Source organism: Oreochromis aureus, linkage group 19 (genome assembly GCF_013358895.1).
Source record: "Oreochromis aureus strain Israel breed Guangdong linkage group 19, ZZ_aureus, whole genome shotgun sequence".
NCBI classification, from domain to species: Eukaryota; Metazoa; Chordata; class Actinopteri; order Cichliformes; family Cichlidae; genus Oreochromis; species Oreochromis aureus.
This window is the reverse complement of record NC_052960.1, coordinates 29672425-29692659: the sequence shown is the minus strand read 5'-3', so window position 1 is coordinate 29692659 and position 20235 is coordinate 29672425. Positions and strand designations below refer to the sequence as shown.

At 39.9% G+C, this 20235-nt stretch overlaps 1 protein-coding gene across 4 annotated transcripts in view; it reads right to left on the bottom strand.

Moving 5' to 3' along the window:
* Positions 1–16674, bottom strand: part of baz1a (bromodomain adjacent to zinc finger domain, 1A) — a 35643-nt gene extending 18969 nt beyond the window's left edge. Inside the window, exons 1-10 of one of the 4 annotated variants that reach the window (XM_031728318.2) lie at positions 16555–16674; positions 16101–16240; positions 10457–10735; positions 10175–10336; positions 9997–10095; positions 9120–9207; positions 8909–9031; positions 2045–2287; positions 1862–1957; positions 394–532 (exon numbers count right to left, since the gene is read on the bottom strand). In XM_031728318.2, the coding sequence (XP_031584178.2) occupies positions 394–532; positions 1862–1957; positions 2045–2287; positions 8909–9031; positions 9120–9207; positions 9997–10095; positions 10175–10336; positions 10457–10735; positions 16101–16213 (1342 nt within the window). In that variant the 5' untranslated portion in view covers positions 16214–16240; positions 16555–16674. Of the gene's footprint in view, positions 1–393; positions 533–1861; positions 1958–2044; positions 2288–8908; positions 9032–9119; positions 9208–9996; positions 10096–10174; positions 10337–10456; positions 10736–16100; positions 16241–16444 lie in introns of all 4 variants that reach the window. The other 3 variants (XM_031728319.2, XM_031728320.2, XM_039603211.1) reach the window with 3 other exon arrangements.
* Positions 16675–20235: the final 3561 nt, after the last annotated feature.

The window sequence follows — 20235 nt, the reverse complement described above, 5'->3', positions numbered from 1 at the left end:
CCTTGACCAGATAGATATCCATTTCCTGCTTTGTGAGCGATTCTTTTAAATCCAGCCTGATTAGTTTGTTTTTGATATGCTGCTTTCCAAATAACAGGTCAAACTCCTGTCAGAGTTTGTATAGTTTGGGTAATTGTAGGATAACCCCTCAGTTTAAACACTGAGCAGTACCAAGTTAAAACACAATAAAAAGGACAGTTTTTCAGGAATCTTATAATTTTTATAAATGTTGTGCAAATAAAAATAATTTACTGTTTATAAAGAAATCTAGTATGTTTAGAAATGCTATGTAGAAAATCCATGGCTCTGTTAAAGCATTTGTGAAACTTTCACTGGAGGAAGGGGTTAATAATTCTGCCATCAACTGTAAAGAGTATGTAGAAGTATTCTCACCCAGAGAGACCCCATCAGGGAACTCGTCCTTCAGGTCAAAGGCCTCACCAAAGGCCTGCAGGAACTCCAGAACCATCAGAGCATCTCCAAAGAGCTCTGCTGGAAGCCGGGTTTTCACTGGAATTGGCCTTGGCAGCTCCTGGTGGAAGAAAAAAAAAAGAGCAACACATTCAGTAAAATTATAAATCACGTCAGCAGTAATGACACCCGGTTACATCAATCGGAGGTCATTAAAATCAATCAGTGTGTAACTTTGCCAAAACAATGTGGGACTCTGGTCTTCTCTGGTCCCTTTCCCAATCGGACCAGGAGTCACATGTTTAGTCACATGTTCTCCTTAAATTGCTGTCTGTCTGAGTCGTGTCCAAAAAACAAAACAAAAAAACAAAACAAAACCATATGGGCTTTATAGATAAAGCAGTATGGCTGCCCCTGCCTGAGCCTGGTTCTGGTTTCTTCCTGTTAAAAGGGAGTTTTTCCTTCCCACTGTCACCAGGTGCTTGTTCATAGGGGGTCATATGATTGTTGGGTTTTTCTCTGTATGTATTATTGTATGATCTACTGTGCAATATAAAGCTCCTTGAGGCGACTGTTGTTATGATTTGGTGCTGTATAAATAAAACTGAACTGACACATCAGCGTTTATAAAGTGAAACAACTACAACTACAACACAACTGCACGACACCAAAACTTGATTAATGTTTCTGTAGCAGCGACTCATAGAAGATGACATCTGATGCTGCATCTTAAACCCTGGTTTATAATCTGTTGCAAACGTGGACACCAGGAGGACCAACGACTGAGTAGTCATTCCTGTTATACTTCTTTGACGTCTACCATCTATAGCGCACGTGTAGCTGCTGTACTTTTCTGTAAATTTTCAACAAGGGAGTCCAAGCAGTCACAAAAACAGGCAGGCATCAGCACAGACCCTCATGCTCACTGTCTGATGACAGATTTACATCACAGGACCCAAGTGAGCTCTAAGCTTAAATCCTCCTCACGTGTAGTTGCTATGCCATTTTCAGAGGCCTATACTGACTTCAGTGACACGTCACCACAGACTATAACCATGAGGACAGTACAGAGGCAGCGGACAAACAAGCCATACTGTCCTCTTCTGATTTACATTAGACCAAGCTTCTTCTAAAAGCATGTCTCACTGCTCCTCAGACAACAACAGGCACTACTGAGTCACTGTCTCATGTAAATGCAGGGATATGCTGTCAGTCCAGATGAGGAACAGTTTAGCACAAAACAATGAGGAAGTGAAAGTTTTCACATCCCGAGTATTCAGACACAGCTTTGTGTTTACTAATGTTTCTTTTTTAAAATGTGAAAACTGTGTTGTGTACTGTGTAACCGATTCTGACTTCCACTCGCTCTCTTTCCCCTGTACCAACACTGAAGTTTCAGTCAACATGCTTGTCCAAATGTGCTAATGGCAGAGGCAGTGCATTCATTGACCTTCAGGTCTTCACAATCCATGTCCTCTCTGGGTTTGCTCCAAAGCTTCAGCTGTTCTGCATATTTCTTCTTCTCCTCCTTTAACTTCTCTCGTTCCTGTGAATCAGAAAACATGTCTCAACACAATTTCTGTAATTTTATCTGACGTGCAGCTTTTCAGATCTGATGATTAAAGATATTTACCCGGTCTTTCTCCAGCTTCCTGCGCTCCTTCTCCTCCCTCCTCCTCTGTTTCTCCTCTTCAAACCTGCGTCTCTGTTCTTCCCTTAGCCTTTCCTTGTCCTCCCTCTCCCTCCGCTTGGCTTCTTGCACCTCCTCCTTTTCTTTCTTCAGTCGAGCCTTGTCTTGAGCTGCAGCCACCATCTCCTCCCTCTGCTGTAGCAACTTTAGTTTCTCCTCTGCAGCTTTCAGTAGAGACGAACTCGCCTGAAAACACAACGTTTACATGCTTTTTTTTTTTTGTACACAAACGTAACATTTCAGGTTTACCTAATGACAGAGTAAACTGCAGACACCACTGACACTCATTCCTGTTATACTACAGTTAGAGTATATGTGTGCACCCTTCAGTGTCTAAGGATGATGTTTATGTAACCTGGACCAAATAAACCGGATCACCTTATGGATACAGAAACTTTAACACAAACATGGAAACTAACATGGATGAGTGGTTTCCTCAAAGATCAGTTCTGCAGTAACAATTGATATCAAGACTTATGTTTTCCATTATAAACTCCAAACTCTTCATAACAAGATAGAGTTGCCATGTGTTTGTACCCTGCTAACTGCAGTGTCTCAGGCTAATGCCACCAGCTCACATTTATAAACATAACATTTAAGTAGAAGTTGTAGTGAAACTGTGACATTTCAAACAGAGTATGTAGGGTGGGATGATTAGATTAGTCCACAGTGTTTTTAGTTGTCTAATCAGATTTCATTGATGCACAGCATCAGTGTAATAATCCATACATCAGCTACTTCTAATGACTGTCAAAAAGCTGCCACTAGATAGCAGCAGGCCCCTCTGCCTCTCATTGGTGTGACTAAATGCAGACATGTCTCAACCCTCATTCTTCCCAACGCACTGCAGGAGCAAACTCAACTCTACACCTGGAAAGCTTTTGGCAACCAGAAGTCTACAGGAAAATACTGTGGAAGCTCTGAGCAAAGAAAAACAAAGCTTCCTGTTGAATTTAAGCTCCGTGCGCAGTGTTGGGAAGGTTACTTTTAAAATGTATTCAGTATTCTGTAATGGAATACTGAATACATGCCCCAAAATGTATTCTGTAACGTATTCCGTTATGTTACTCAATGAGAGTAACGTATTCTGAATACTTTGGATTACTTAATATATTATCATGCTGTTTACAACTATGTGAATGTACTATTGCTGTGATTTATTACTGTTACTGAAGGTCCGCGGCTCGAAACGTAGTAAAGGGACCTCTGGCTATCTACGGTGGGTTCGTGTCGGGCTGGTAGCGAAAAACTAGCTTTACTTTGTTGTCTGGGTCAACTTTGCTTTGCGGGAGACAGAGAGAGGCGTTGAAAGGCTGCTCCAACGGAACTTATTTTTTCCGGAGGAAAACACGAACACAGTGTACAGTTGAGTCTTAATAGCTTACTTACAAATGGGCTCGTCAGGCACTCTTCTTGGCTGCAGTGGTTATTATTATATTTACATGCTTCCAGCTCCGTTTTTGCTCCGTGACAGCTCGGACTTTTCCTTTCTCTCCTCCCTCGCTCACAGACACATAACGGGTATGGTAGTCCATTCTCCCTGCAGCACGGACTACACTGCCCATCAGGCTACATGCTTTAGGGCCATGCCTGTAGCATTCTGCCTTTTAGCTTAGCACAACAACAACAACAAAAAAGCGCTCTCTCACCCAGGAAACACGCAGAGAGAGAGAGCGTCACCCTGTAACCATGGCAACCGTAACGCTGCCACCTGGAACAACAGAACATAGCTGTCAAACAAACCCAAACAGTCCTGACCCGCGACAATATGAAACAGGAAAGTACCGCCGTGTAATCCATTTATTTCAACAAAGTAACTGTATTCTGAATACCACCTTTTTAAACGGTAACTGTAACGGAATACAGTTACTCATATTTTGTATTCTGAATACGTAACGGCGGTACATGTATTCCGTTACTCCCCAACACTGTCCGTGCGTCAGGTGGGGTTAAAGCTGTTACTGTCTTCCTTCTCTCACCCCAACTGGTCGCAGCAGATGGCCCCGCCCCTCCCTGAGCCTGGTTCTGCAGGAGGTTTCTTCCTGTTAAAAGGGAGATTTTCCTTCCCACTGTCGCCAAAGTGCTTGCTCATAGGGGGTCATATGATTGTACAATAATACATACAGAGAAAAACCCAACAATCTACTGTACAATATAAAGCGCCTTGAGGCAACTGATGTATAAATAAATTGAATTTACTGCAACTTGTGATCAAAATTGGTTAGGGCTACATTATTTTAGTAATTGAGTAATCTGTCAAATTTTCCATAAATTAATTGAGTAATCGGATAAGAAATACTTTTGTCTCAGAAAACACCAGTGATGGGAATAACGGCGTTACAAGTAACGGCGTTAGTTTTTTCAGTAACGAGTAATCTAACTAATTACTATTCCTATCATTACAACGCCGTTACAGTTACTAACAAGAAAATGCGGTCTATTACCATTTTTCAACAAACAGACGATTGAAGCTGTGTTCAGCTTACCGCATCTTATATCAGTTGCAGGAAGTAGCTGTAAGTAATCTGGACGCTACAGCTTTAAGCAGCTGCGCGCTCCCGCGGACCGGTAATCACGATCGCTGTCTAGCCCAACACCTGGAGCTCAGGGGCAAAACAATCGAGTGCTGCTGTTTGACTGAGGAAGAATAAAGTAGTCGTGGTAAGTCAATCACGTGACCACTTAAAGACAAAGCAACAAGGTGCCAGTTTTTAAATTGTGTCGATAGGCCACGTAAAACCAGAGTCATGATAAACAAGATATACGCATGTTTTTCCTGAATAGTTTCATCATGTTTACGGTAAGGACAGCACTAGCAAGCACTCTCTGCTTATGACCAAAAAATAAAATAATTTTTTTTTTTTTTTTTTTTTAAACGGGAAGTTTTAGGAGTGACGGCAAGAGAGAGAGAGAGAGAGCAGGAAAAGAGAGAGAGCGAGTTTTGAGATGTGAGATTTGTGACGTTTAGCGTGTTTGGAGTGTGTAGTTAATGTGTTGTCTTGTGTAGTTAATGTGTTGTCTTGTGGATAGTTTTGTGTTGTGTGTCAGAACAATGAGGCGACTGCTGTCTCCAGGTAGAAACAGCAGTGATACACCTGCTGCTGTCAGACCTGCAGGTATCAGGCTGTGATGTTCTCCTTTATAGTGGACAGAAATTATTTTTTTGCAGTGGCACAAATAATTTGTGGCATCTTATTGAAGAACAGCTGATTGTTCTTTAAATAGTTTGAAATGGTTATTTAAAAAAATCAAGGTAAAAGGTAAATGGATGCAAATAACTTTGTTGTTTGCAAAACTTGTGCATAGGATTTTAAAATTGACAATTTATATTTGCATTTAAAGTTATGAAATATGATTCATTAAACATGTTTATGGTTGTTACAGTAAAAATATAACTGTTTCTACTCTGATTTTATGTTTTTTGACTGATTTTAGATCAATTGTGTTAATACAGTATGTCAAAATGAAAACATAACTGTAGATTCAGACACGTGAGGTTGTGCTGAAAAGAATGATACCAAACAAGGCAAAGCAAATAGTTTTTAAAGGTAAAATGTGGAGGGAAAATCAAGAGTAGTTAAAAATGGCCAATTATACCCTGGACCCCACAGGGTTAACCTTTTTTTTAACCTCCTAGGACCTGCCGTCCACATATGTGGACATCACATTTTTGGTTAATTTGACCAAAATACTCAATTTTGCTCTACATGGGCCTGATATCCACTTACGAGGACATTGTACTGCTACTGTTCTATCAAAATTTTAAATGAATATCCTCATTTGTGGCTCTCATTTTTCTTAAAAACAAAAATAAGATAAAAAAAAAAAAAAAATCTGGAAATTCTTTGTTTTTACATTCATTGGGCCCCAATATGCCCAAATATCAAAGAGAAATTAAAAATGCATGTCGTGGAAGAGTTCGGGTCTTAGGAGGTTAAAGTAACGCAATAGTTACTTTTCAAGTTAATTAATTATTACATTATTATTAATACATAATTATACATAATACATAATTATTAATTATTATTACATTAATTACTTTTAGAATATTGTAACTCAGTTACTAACTCAGTTACTTTTTTGAAGAAGTAACTAGTAACTATAATTAATTACTTTTTCAAAGTAACTTGCCCAACACTGGAAAACACACAGGTATTTCTGAATGAACTGAACTTGATCTTGTTGATTTCATTTTAGAAATTGCAGAGTTGAACTGCATGAAACAAAAAATAAATAAAACTAAATAAACCCTTAAATTTGTACGTATGTACCTAGAAATTTATGTATTTTTTAAAGAAAATGTTGTTTTCTTAAGTGCAAAAATAAATAAATACATAAATACATACATAATCTCCTGTACAGTCAAATATCAAATTCAAATAAAAGAACAGGAGCCAAGTTTTGTGCTGCTGAAAACAGATGTTATGATGGTGTACATATTAAGTAATACTACTACTACTACTACTAATAATAATAATAATAATAATGATTCAGTGTCCAGCCTGACGACCCCTCAGGTCAGTCGCTCAGAGTTTAAATGGCCCAAGTAGATTTTTATTGGATTGCGAAAAACATTTTAATTTATATTTTTAAATGATAGCGAAACTCAATTAATACAATAGTTTATATAATCTCACTTTTAATCTGAAAAATGTTACTAAAGCCTTGAAATATATATGACCCCCTTTAGTCTCACCCCGTTTCCTGTTTCTTGTTAACGGCTCCAAGTTAAACTGTGCCAGCGTCATCATCACTGCTGCTGTTATAATATCAGCGTTTTGGTTTAAAAACTGCGTGGGCCTAATGTTGTCAGACTTTTTATTCAGATTATGTCACTACATTCTCTGCTAAAAAAAATATTAAAAGTGCACTTGGTGAAGCACAAACAGGCTATTTCAAAACATCAAGTATAGTTTGGGTGACTTACACAACTACAGGTCAGTACAACATCCGCCCCAATCTGTATATCAATGTCATACTCCACTGTCCCCTCACTGGTCAACAGCACAGAGCTGCTTCATCCTCTGGGGTCGCATCCAAATCACTCGACCAATTTAAGATGACATATCACTGAGGAGCAGTCACACCAAGTCTCCATTTCAACTTGTGTTGAAGGTGCGGACTTCAAAATATATATCAGTTTTTAAAATTGTGTTAATGGGCCACGTAAAACCAGAGTTATGATAGAAAATATATGTGAAGCTTTTTCCTGAATACTATCGTCATGTTTAGAGCAGGAAGGACAGGCTCGCAGGCACACTCTGCTCGCACTGAACCCGTTTACTATTGGTGGAAAAATGCACCAGGTCAAACAAAAGAAGAATGATATGAAAACATGTGATATTTGGTTGTTTAGGAAGATGAGAAAGTTGAAGGAGCGAGTGAGTTTTAGCGAGATTTGAGACGAGAGGTTTGTGCCACACAGTGTGTTTGGAGTGTAGTCGTTTGTTTTGTGTCAGAACAATGAAGGCACTACCAAATGTCACAGTCGCTGCCAAAAAGCCACCAGAGGCCGTTTGCAGTGTAAACGCAGAGGAGTGATATACCTCCTGCTGGCAGGCCTGTGATTGGCTCCTCTGTCTTGTGGTGGACAGAAACTATTTTTTTGGAGTGGTACAAATAAATTCTGTGACAGCGAACTGTCCTGTAATTTTAGTTTTAGTAGTTTGAAGTTGTTGTACAAAAAAAAGACAGTGGCTGCATTTTTAGGTAAGTAGTTGCATACAACTTTGCTGTTTGCAAAATTTGTTGATAAGTTTTTAAAATTTACAATTTTGATTTGCATTTCAGTTAAGAAAATGATCTGTTAAACGTGTTTGTAGTTTTTACAGTGAAATATGACTTGTTCCTACTCTGATTTTAAGATTATTGTGTGATTCAAGATCAATTGTGTTAATGTCAAAATAAAAAAAGTTCAGAAATCTGAGGTGAATGAAAAAAATGATATGAAACAAGGCAAGATAAATAGAAATATGAAGGTAAAGTTAAACCCTGGACTCCAGAGGGGTAAACTCCTTCACTTGTCCTGGAGGGGGCACTCCATCATTATCTGGCTGAGAACAACAGTCTTGGACCTGGATGTGCCGACTGTCAGTCCTGCTGCTTCACACTGGGCTTCAAACTGCTCCAGTGTAAGCTGGAGGTCATGACTGATGAAGCCAACACAACCACATCATGCGCAAGAAAACAAAGCTGAAATCCTGAAGCTACTAAAGTGGAGATCCACCAACACCTGGTTAGACACCTGCTGATGGAAACTATGAACAGAAGGAGCTGGAAGTCCACCGGGAACAGGTCCACCATACAGCAGACATTCAGACCAAGTTCTCTCTGCATTTGTATGGGACCATTACCACCCCAAAGGATACTGAGGGATGCAGCTTTTCCAAGTCCACACAACACATACAGACTGCTTGGGAAAACTCCTGTGCATCTTAACGTCCATGAGAGGATAAAGAGCAGGTCAAGTGTTCCACAATCAGGAGGAAAACAGCTCTGTTCCTCCTGAATCTGAGGTCTAACCAACACATGGACTCACGTTTTTGCCATAGATTTTCTTAAAGAGCATCCAAGACACATAACCTCAGATATGGGATACAAATAAAAAAAATCTTTCATCGACCTTCAACTAAGGAATTTGTGGGCGGGGGGCCCACCGGAGAGGGGACCAGGGTAGCTTCTTTGGCCGGGCCCCAGGGGCTAAGGGCCAGCCATCAGACTCTGAAGCCCGGCTCCAGGTGGGACCCTGTTAATCCTTTGTCACCCCCATCAACCCTACTGTATCCCAGTGCATGATAACTCATGTACCTGTCCAGGTGAGTCACGCCTTCCACATTTAGAAGAGGGGCTGAAGGAGAATAGGGGGGGCTCGTCAGGAAAGAACTGAGAGAAGGTCTGTTTAGACAGCTGGTACTTTGCCATCGAGGAGGGCTGAAACACAGCGAGAGACAACAGGTTGTGATTAGGGTGCTGCAGCTACAGGTGCATCAGGTGCTGACTTTAGCAGTAATATTCTCACCTTTAGTGTGACGATCCCATTCTGAGGCTCGCAGTGCTGCTTGAAGAGTAGCTTCAGTCTCTCTCTGGACAGAGCGCTTTTCTTGCGACTTAATACAAAATAAATCAATTAGTTTAACAACGACAAACTATTTTCTCAGCTCTTCACCATCAGGTGTAATTGCTCTATACAGTGCCTGAGCGCACTCCAACTCAGCCCCCATCAGTGTTTTATTAATGTGTCGTGCTTCACCTTTAGAACATGTATAGTGAAGATATGGAACAAAACACTTGATACAATTCCAGCACTGAACAGTGAACAGACAAGGAAGTCCTCTCACATGCACGGACATCTTTAAATGCCAACAATATCACATCGATTTAGAATTAAGTGTCTGACACAGAGTTTGCATGTTCTCCCTGTTCTGGTATCCTCCCACAGCCCAAAGACCTGCAAGTTGGGTTAATTGGTGATTTTAACCCATCTATTGATGTAAGGATGATAAAGTAGTTGAAGCATACAGAATAAAGAGCTGCACAAATGTTAATTATGTCATTAAAGTCATTTCAGAGAGAAGACTACAAAAAGCTGAACATGAGAGAATGAATGTTCATCAGACGGGTGTTACAGATATCAGGTGATATCCAACAGCAGCACACGTCCTCATTTTACTATGGCTAACTTTTGCACCACATTGGCCTCTTCCATATGAACCTGAGCACAGCTGCTGCTCTGTAGCATTACACAGTAATACTGTTACTGCACTAGTTGTGTGTTTCACAAAGTATTATGTACCACGATGTTTACCCCGTTGAACTGAGCTATTTACAGATTGTTATATTATTGTATTATAAGAATACTTTACATGGTCCCTGAGTTTTACCTGGGAGCTTCTCACCTGATCTGATTGGCTGTGACGGTGAATGGCTCGCTGTGTTTGTTCTTCATCATCCTCACTGTGTATTTAAACACTGATGGACTCAAAGACTTCTTCCTGCTAACACACACACACACACTTTAGATCACACTTCAGTAACTTGAGATCGTAACATTGGGATGACCTTTCACCTACTGACCCATTGACTTGTACTGTGGAACTCTGGAAGGCGTTGTGCTCGTCATCGCTGTCACTGATGACAATCGTGTCATCGTCAGCCATCTTGCCGTGGCCGTTAACGTCCGGTGCTCGACTAACACTGGAATCAGGCAGGTGTACCTGCAGGATCTCACACACATATCTGAAAAGCAAAAACAGAAAATGACCTCACTTCCCCTGGTTTCACCTTTGCTCTTTAACATAGAAAGATGAGGCTAACTATCTGCAAGTACACAAACATAGATATATTTCTAATGTGTACCTGGCTCCATTACATCCACTGACGTCCACCACCTCCCCAGGAAAGAACCGGTCTTTGACAAAAGTATAGACGTCCTCACAGAGCTCTGTCAGCCTGCAGCATTGGCTCAAAGCAGCTAGGTGGAGCAGAGGCACCACTAAAGACTGAGGGAAACTCTCCAGACTCTGCCTTGCCCGCCGCTCACTCTCCACTGCCTCAAGATAAGTGAGTCCCACTCGCCCCGTCAGAGCACAGCTCCACACCAAGCTGTTACACAGAATGGTCCTCTCAAAGAACTCACTGAGGAAGAGAAGGGTCACAATCAGATCATAATGCGCACACAGCCTCTTTATATTCAACTCCAGTTTCTGGAAACTCCAAGTATGCTTACAAACACACATCAAGTATCTCTCATCTCGTTCACTGTCCTGTATGACATTCAGAACTTATCCAAAGACCAGATCCCTGAAGCAGCCTGAGCCCTGTACTACAAAGCGAGTTCAGCATACACAGGGATCTCTCTTCCAGTTCTTTGGATTCACTTCCCTAACACATGCCATCAGAATACGCAGCTCCATGATGGTGGTGATCAACTGACTAAGCTAGCCCAGGGTTTAAGATAAGATAAGATAAGATAACCTTTATTAGTCCCACACGTGGGAAATTTGTTTTGTCACAGCAGGAAGTGGACAGTGCAAAAGTTATGAAGCAAAAATTAGAATACAATAAGAATAAATACAGTACACAACTGTACAGAATAGAATAAAATATACAATAAGATAAAAATAGAATACAAATGCTTTATAGAACTGAGTAAAAATACAACGATGCCAGAAAAGCTTATTGCACTTAGTCTTATTGCACATGTGTGGATGTGTGTGTTTGATCAGTTAAAGTCTTTGTTGTGGAGTCTGACAGCAGTGGGGAGGAAAGATCTGCGAAATCTCTCCGTCCCACACCGTGGGTGCCGCAGTCTCCCACTGAAGGAGCTGCTCAGTGCTGTCAGAGTCTCCTGCATGGGGTGGGAGATGTTGTCCAACAGGGATGACAGCTTAGCCGCCATTCTCCTGTCACTCACCACCTCCACTGGGTCCAGAGGGCATCCTAGAACAGAGCTGGCCCTTCGGATCAGCCTGTTCAGTCTCTTCCTGTCCCCAGCAGAGATGCTGCCACCCCAGCAGACCACACCTTAAAAGATGGCTGAGGCCACCACAGAGTCATAGAAGGTCTTCAGGAGTGGGCCCTCCACTCCAAACGACCTGAGTCTCCGCAGCAGGTACAGCCTGCTCTGCCCTTTCCTGTAGAGGGCGTCTGAGTTATGAGTCCAGTCCAGTTTGTTGTTCAGATGAACACCAAGGTACCTGTAGCTGTCCACAGCCTCGATGGCCATACCTTGGATGTTTACTCGTTCAATGTGAAAGGGGCGGTGGAGGAAACATCTAACCAGTCAAATGTATGGATAAGTATACAGGCAGTAAAATGACTGATTTTACTGAGAACGATAAAACTATACTATGAGAAAAACGAGAGATGAAACACATACTATGGACTGAAACAACACAGCTGCTGCAGAAGAGTGAGAGTGTTGTATGAGTATATGTGAGAGAAAAGTACTGTACAGTAGTTTAGAATGAAAGGTGCTGCAGGAAGCATGACGGGAAAAGAACCTTCTATAGTGATCAAATCTAAAGCAAAACTGGTGACTGTGTAGCTTAACAGTTTCATGATGAGCCTGGCTCCATTGTTATTTAATCACAAATGAATCAGACATAATATCTCAGGTTGATTTAAAGTAATCCACTGAAGGAAGGAAGTATTCAATAGAATCCGTTTGTCTGCCTGTTTTTTATAGCAGTCTAGCCTCCACAGTTTGAGATAGTTTTAAATTTTGTGTGATGGTAAAAAAACCAATAAGAGTTCAAGCTGATTTCATGTTGGTGAAGATCGTATCCATATGAAGGTCAAAGTCTGTGAAACCACAGAGAGAGAAAAGAATGGAGATTGAGTCTAACGCACACCGCCTCGTCTAACATGGTGGAGGCATCATTATAGGATGGCTGTGTATTGCTGCCAGTGGAACCGGGCCACTAGTGTTTGTTGATGGGGAGTGCTGCAAAACAGATCGGACTGCATCTGCAGTGCAAATGATAATGACTACACCAGATATACATGAGGACAGCATTATTAGAGCCAAAGACATGTTAATGAAGAGCTGTTTAAACAGATTAAGAAAGTTTTAACACAGCTTTACCAAACATTCAGTTCAGCACTTTGTACAAGTCAGTAATGTTCACTTTGTCCTTCTGCAGGCAGTTCTTCACCAGGAGGGAAGGGCATTTTTGTATCGTTGTCATTTTTTGGGGTTGTTGTCATTTTGGAAGAAAAACCGATGACCCAGACCCGCTTTGGCTGTCTTTCAAAATCTTCTCCCATCATTCTTTCTTCTTGATTCCTTCCACCTTGAGAAGATTCCCAGCTCTGATCTCTCCACAGTATAATACTCCCTCCACCGTGTTTCACTGTGGAGGCTGAGTTCTGTGGGTTGTATGCATCTCTCTTCAGTCTACAAACATAAACATGTCTTCTCCAAAGAGCTCTAGTTTCACATCATCTGACTTAAAGGAAGTAACTTCCAGTAACATAATCTTTCTGGAAACCTCAACCTGAAATCTTTATATTATGTTGGAATCGGAAGATCCTTGTTTTAATTTGACTTTAAAAGCACTGAACATTACAAATTAAAGCACACAATTGCTAAAAATGTATACATTTTTCAGAGGACTAATAACATCGGCCCTGGTGGTTTTCTGAAATAACTTGTGTGCAAGTTTTTAAAAAAAATGCTTTCTATAGAAAAAAGCATGTTTAGAAGTTCTTTGTTATAACCAAGTCAGTCATCTGATCTCAGCCTAACAGAGCATACTTTTCCATTAATAACCTCCTAAGACCTGAACTCTATCATGGCATGCATTTTTTATTTCTCTTTGATATTTGGGCTGATTGGGACCTGATGAATGTAAAAACAAAGAATTACCTGATTTTTTTTTTTACCTGATTTTTGTTTCTAAGAAATATGTGATCCACATATGAGGATATTCGTTTAAAATTTCGATAGAACAGTAGCAGCATAATGTCCTTGTAAGTGGATATCAGGCCCTTGTAGAGCAAACTTTAGTATTTTGGTCTAAATAACCCAAAATGTGATGTCCACATATGTGGACGCCAGGTCCTAGGAGGTCAAATACAAAACTGAATGCAGAATAACCCACAAGCAGCAACTGAAGATGGCTGCAGTAAAGGTCCAGCAAACCAATGCAAAGGAGGAAACTGGTTGTAGACTTCAGGCAGACACTGAATTTTACATGTATTTACTTATGTAGAGCCAAAACACAACAACAGTCACCTCAAGACACTTTAGATCAGGGGTCCCCAATCTCAGTCCACGAGGGCCGGTGTCCCTGCAGGTTTTAGATGTGTCCTTGATCCATCACAGCTGATTTAAATGGATAAATTACCTTCTCAACATGTCTTGAAGTTCTCCAGAGGCCTGGTAATGAGCTAATCATGTGATTCAGGTGTGTTGACCCAGGGTGAGATCTAAAACCTGCAGGGACACCGGCCCTCGTGGACTGAGATTGAGGACCCCTGCTTTAGATGTTAAGTTAAAGACCCCACAACAACTGCAAGTGTGCACTTCAACATTATATTGTTTGATTTACAAAAGGCTGTGGTGGTGTACAGAAATAAATAAATAAATATTGTGTTTGTCCCAAACATTAGGCAACCAGAAAGCTCCAGGGTTAACAGTAAAGTTATCTGGATAATTCAACCTTCTGCTCTGTAGTACAGGCTTGTACCGTACAGCCTAACTGTTATGAAGCAGACAAACATCCAAAATAAGACTGAGGGTGGTATCCCTTACTAAAGCCAATGCAACGCTGTCTCAAGACAAATTAAAAGTATATATTAAAATCCAAAATTGAAAAATGTAGCAGGAGAGACTGGCCAAGTAAGGTTTGTGTGTCCGAAACACTTCAAGTTTCTTTAGTAAACTCTGTTTCTTCATAGTTTATTAAAATCTGTTAGATTTACGATCTACTTGATTAAAACTAATCAAATGATCTGATTAGCTCCCAGAAAGGGAGAACAGATCCCAACAAACATTTGTACAGAGAGCGTAATAAACACAAATGATACAGGTTACAGATGTGTCATCAGTTGTATACGTGGACAGATATATTTGCTCCTTCTTTAGTGTAATTTTACATTCTTTGTATGTTCTTGTTTTACTTGAACTTAATTTTCCCAATCATCTCTCTAGGCTACCGCCGCCCCCCAAAACGCACATTAGGAAGCCCAAGCTTGCCTTTATCAATTATGCAACATCTGTTAACTGCCTTGTAGTCACTTTTGGGTTTCAGTGAGAAGACGTCCACAGAATGTGAATCTCTTTTTGAACCTACTTGGCTTTTTGACTTTTAACTAGAGGCAGTTAAAATATTGGGAACTGTTTCAATACGTGGGAACGAGGGATACAAATATGCAGGTGCTAATCTAGAAAACAAACCAGCAGATCCATCAATCATAATAATTATATGCAGAAGTAATTTTCAGTTTTGTCAATATCATAACAAAGGCTCCTCTAAGACCTGTACAGTATGCCAATATGAATAATGCTCAGAAATACAAGTGTACATGTAAATGCAGTCAGTGATTACACCATGTTAACTTCATCAAATGAAAAATTAGTACAATCTGCACATATTATAACTCTATGGCAAAAATGTAAGCATGTCTCTATATAAAAAAGCCAAATAAAGGGAAAGGTTTATCTTACTTGAATGCAAATTTGAGGTCTGCCACTTTTTGTTTTGCACCGTTTTTTATTGCTAAAGCTGTCAGAAAAAACAGAAGTTGGGACTTGTCGTGTCATATTTGCCACTATGTTACAATGGAGCAGATGTATGAAGTTACATATAATGTTTAAGTACAGTTACCTAAAATTTGTACTCAAATCTGCCACGATATACTGAAGCAGTCAGCTGAAGACGTCCACAGTCCATTTGGCCCGAGTATCTTCAGACTGACGTCGAGTTTAGCGGAACTGTAACTTCACTTTGGAGTAAAAGCAGAGAACTTCTTTGATTTTTTTCCCCTCGGAAAACTGACCGAGTAAGTTCGCAAACTTCATGTGTGCTCTTAAAAAGCACTTTTAGTGCGCTGGACCTCAGCAGGTGGGTGCAACAGACTTGAACTATGAACGGATACCGAGCCTCACTACATCAAGCTAACAGCTAAAACTAGCTGAGCTAACCGCCGGCTCACTGACAGCTTTAGTGTTAGCTTACCCAGCTAACCCACTTTAGCTTCATTTGGCTAACTGACTTGGATAACATTACACCTGCCAAATCCCACCTTCAAACCCGACTACCTGCTTTAACCTACGTTAAATGGCGCGGGAGAAGGGGGGGCATGCATCCCCCCCGCGCAAGCCCACAAAAGTTTTCTTGTTTTTTTTTTTTTTCAAGACAATAAAGTTGTTTTTTGTTCATCTTGTTTGGAAGTTTGCCAAGCACCAACTGTCAATGAGACATAGTTCAAACTTCAGTTCAAGTGACTCTTTAAAGAACCCCCCAGGTGAGACAAGTGGCTGTAAGGTACTTACTCGTAGGTCCTGAAGATTTCGTGCGTAATTTTACAGAGAAACACCTCCTCGTCTGGTCGTAGGTCCGCCGGGGGTTTCTGTCGAATGAAGGGTTTTCTGTGGAGAAGCGGCATCTTTCAGCTCCGCTTCCACCGGCCGCACTTAGAAAATAAGAAGAAGGAAACTGGATCACAATATCCGAATATCAGACCTAAACTCTGACCAAACACATCAAAGTAAAGTAAACCCGGAACCCGGACTGTGAACGCGGCGGAGATTAACCGAGTGGTAGGAGACAAGAGGAGGTGAGCGGGTCTTTTGTTAGACGCGCTGATAATCTGACCACATGGAAGTGTACTCCTCACCGTGTAAATCGACACACTCAACTCTTAGAGAGTAAAATAAAAATCACAAAGCCCACATCCACTCGCTCCTAGTGGAGAACAGCTAAAAACACGTTTCTGATGGTCTTTACCGAGTTGTGTAACAAAGAAGCGATAATACGCCGTCCAATCTGAGGAAGAAGTCCCGGGCTGAAAAGCCGCTCACTGGCGGCTTGTTGACCAAGTTTTCGTGTACTTCACGGACCTACAACGAGCTGGGAAATATTACGGTTTCGCTTAATCTGCATTCTTCACTAAATTAAAAGCACTACTACCACCGTTTAAAATTACTCTGTTACAAATAGAAATACTACATCTGAAATGTTATTAAAGTAAAACTATGTAAGTGTAATTATGAAATCAGAAAAAAATAAAGTACTAAAAGAACATATGATGGACACTGAATGAATTATTTCCAAATAGTTCCAAACCGGTCTCCCTGACCCATCACACCGTCTCTACTCCACAGTTATGATTCAGCAGAACTCCCTCTCCGTCAGATTGATTCAGCTTGGTTCTTACTATTCTCTATAATGCTGTGTCATAACTATTCATTCAGATGATCCCAAAACAATTTTTGTACTATACCTTCATGCAGGTGTATTTCTGAGATTTATAGTGTACATATAATTCATTGCACTTTGCATCATTTACACAATGTTAGTCTTACTTTTACTGTTTTTAACTAACTTAATTTTTACTTTTCTTTGTTTTTTATCATTCCTATAAATCTCATAGTATAAGGCTCTCACCAGGTGCAGCAGTTTCCCTTGTGGGCTCAATAAAGTATCTCTCTATCTAGTTTTTGGTCTACTGATTCTATTGCTGTTACTGGTTCAAAGGGGGCTGTGATTCACTATTGTGTCACCGACAACAACTTATTGTTATTTTTATTAATCGGCTCTATGTTTTTCTTATTTCATATTATTTGCTGTGTATAAAAGCAATAATTACAAAGAGCCCAGTGACACAGACAAAAAATGTGTTTTTTCTTTTTCAAACAAATGTGTTTTAAATTTATTAAATAACAATAAATTTTAACAAAGAAAAACATACTTAAAAATGTGGAGGGGGGGGGAGAGAGAGAAAAAAAAATTAAAATAACACATTGTTAAGAAGTCCATGACAGTGTCACACCATATTTTGGATGTATTAAATCATCGTGGCTGCACAGTAACATAAGTGTTGGGAGATAAACACAGTGCATAGAAACATAGAAAACGTATAAAAATGGCAGCCTGTGGGGCTGAGCAGCTGAAATTCTACCAAGAATATTTACTTCAGAATTATAGCAATGAACTATGATTAAAACAATAAAGCAAATACTCATAAAAACAAAAAGTGGAACTAAACTAAACTCCAGAACATGATCACAAGATGCAACAGCAAATAAGAGAAAACTACGGAAGCGTAGAGCTGCCACCCAGGCAAAAGAAAAATAGAAGTATATCACGTTATAACGTGAAAAGTTTATTGTTCTAACAATATACTTTTCATGTTTGTACAATATACTTTTGACGTTTGAACAACATAATATCACGTTATTACAATATACATAATTATCACGTTCGTGCAATATAATATTTATATTGTACGAACGTGATAATTATGCACAATATAAATATAATATTTATATAAATATAAATATAATATTTATATTGTACGAACGTGATAATTATGCATATTGTAATAACGTGATATTATATTGTTCAAACGTCAAAAGTATATTGTTAGAACAATAAACTTTTCACGTTATAACGTGATATACTTCTATTTTTCTTTTGCCTGGGTGGCAGCTCTACGCTTCCGTAGAAAACCGCTTACTAAAACATTAAAAGACTTTGTTTCTAAATTGGTTAACTTCACCCAAATGCACCATCCAGAGACTTGGTGGGAGGGTTTTCCTGTCTTCCTCAAAGGCTGTTGGTCCGCTGACCTGCCATGTTTTATCTGCCAACCAACCAGTCTTTATGAAAAGCCCCCCCACCTCCTTTCCGCAGCTACACAGAGCCGTAGATTGGAGACGCGCGTCATCATGGTTAATTCCTCGTATTAGTTCCCGGAAGTCGGCAAAATGCGCTAGCCGCGCCCATATCAGCGCATAAGTTTGTCATGCACGTGTAAAAGGTAAGATGTTTTTGAAGAATGACACTGTATGTTATCAGCGTCCTTTGTGAATGAAAACATGTTAGTGTTTTTTCCACAGAAAATTAGTAGTGTTTTAAACAGATGACAGGTTAGGCTAGGAAACATATTATTAACCAGGAATAAGCACTTAATGATAAATGATTATATCTTATTGTTATTTCAACAAACAATATAAAATCAGAAAAAAAGGGCTTCAAAACTTACTTATGACCTATTATGATAAAATGATAACTGCACAACAATCAGGGGAAAAACTGTATTTTTGTGACATACAGCTGTAAATAAAGATTAAAATAGCAAATGTAGGAAGTTTTGTAAACAGTGCTTTGCTTTTGTGGTCCTGATGATTATTAGCATCTGTTTTATCTTACAGTTTTAAACAACTGTACCACACTAATCTTACAATACAATATTACAATATTAGTATATATTGATTACACGGTTTCATAGTTACTGATGACACTTGTCAAACATCATCAACCACGCCTCATGTCCTGATGCACTTACCTATTCCAAGCTTGTACAGGTGTGGACTGCATTTTCTGTCTTTTTGCTCTTCTAACTCTGTCAGCACAAGAACCACAGGAGGTCTCAGGCTGGAAACTCTGCACTGAGACAGCAGCCTGAGCCTGAAACTCATCTCCCTCAATGCTTCTGCTGCTGCTGCCCATTTACCTGTTTTTGTTGTTGTTCGCTTTCTTGCGTGTGTGTCATGGCCTTTCTGCTCACTGAATTAATTAATTGTAAAGGACCATACACCCATGGGTGTATGGTCCTTTACACTATATATTAATTAATTCAATTCAAAATTTTATTTATTTGAATTCAGTTCAGTTTTATTTATATAGTGCCAAATCACAAAAACAATCAGGATTCAACTTCACTGTCATTACATATGTATAAATACAGGGTAAGAAATACAGTTTGCATCTAATCAGAAGTGCAAGAGCAGTAAGTGCAATAAGAGCAGCTTATATACAGATAAGTTAAGTAGAGACCAAATATACAGATGTACAGACCTAATGTTGTATTCATATGTATATGTATATACAGATAATCTCTATAGCATACAGATGTTCTATATTGCTGTACAGATGGACAGATATACAGATGTAGCGGTGTGAGGTAAACAGATCTACAGAGTGCTATGAATATATCTACAGCAGTGGAAGCGTAGAGCTCTGAACAGACCATAATAGTGAACAGTGTAGGCACTATAACAGAGACTCTGTCAGTGTCCTAAACTATAGCAGCAACCAATGTGAGCATGTGGTGAATGTTGAGAATGAATGACAGTCATGATCATGGTCATTGGGAGGGATGGGGGGAGGAGGAGCATAGAAGGGTTAAGTGAGTGTGGATGGAAAGGGTCAGCAGGGTTCAGTAGGGTGACAGCTGTGGGGAAGAAGCTGTTCCTAAACCTGCTGGTTTTATTGGTTTCTTATTGGTTTCACTCTGGGAGTTGCCACCACCTCTAAGCAGCAACATATCAAAGACATTATATTCTGCAAATGAATTGTGTGCATGTCAGATGTTTGTGCATGTTCGAGGTATTTCTCATCTTTGTTGTGATCAGTCTTGGGGTCGTTAGTCAAAAAAAGTAATGTATTACACATATTACACAG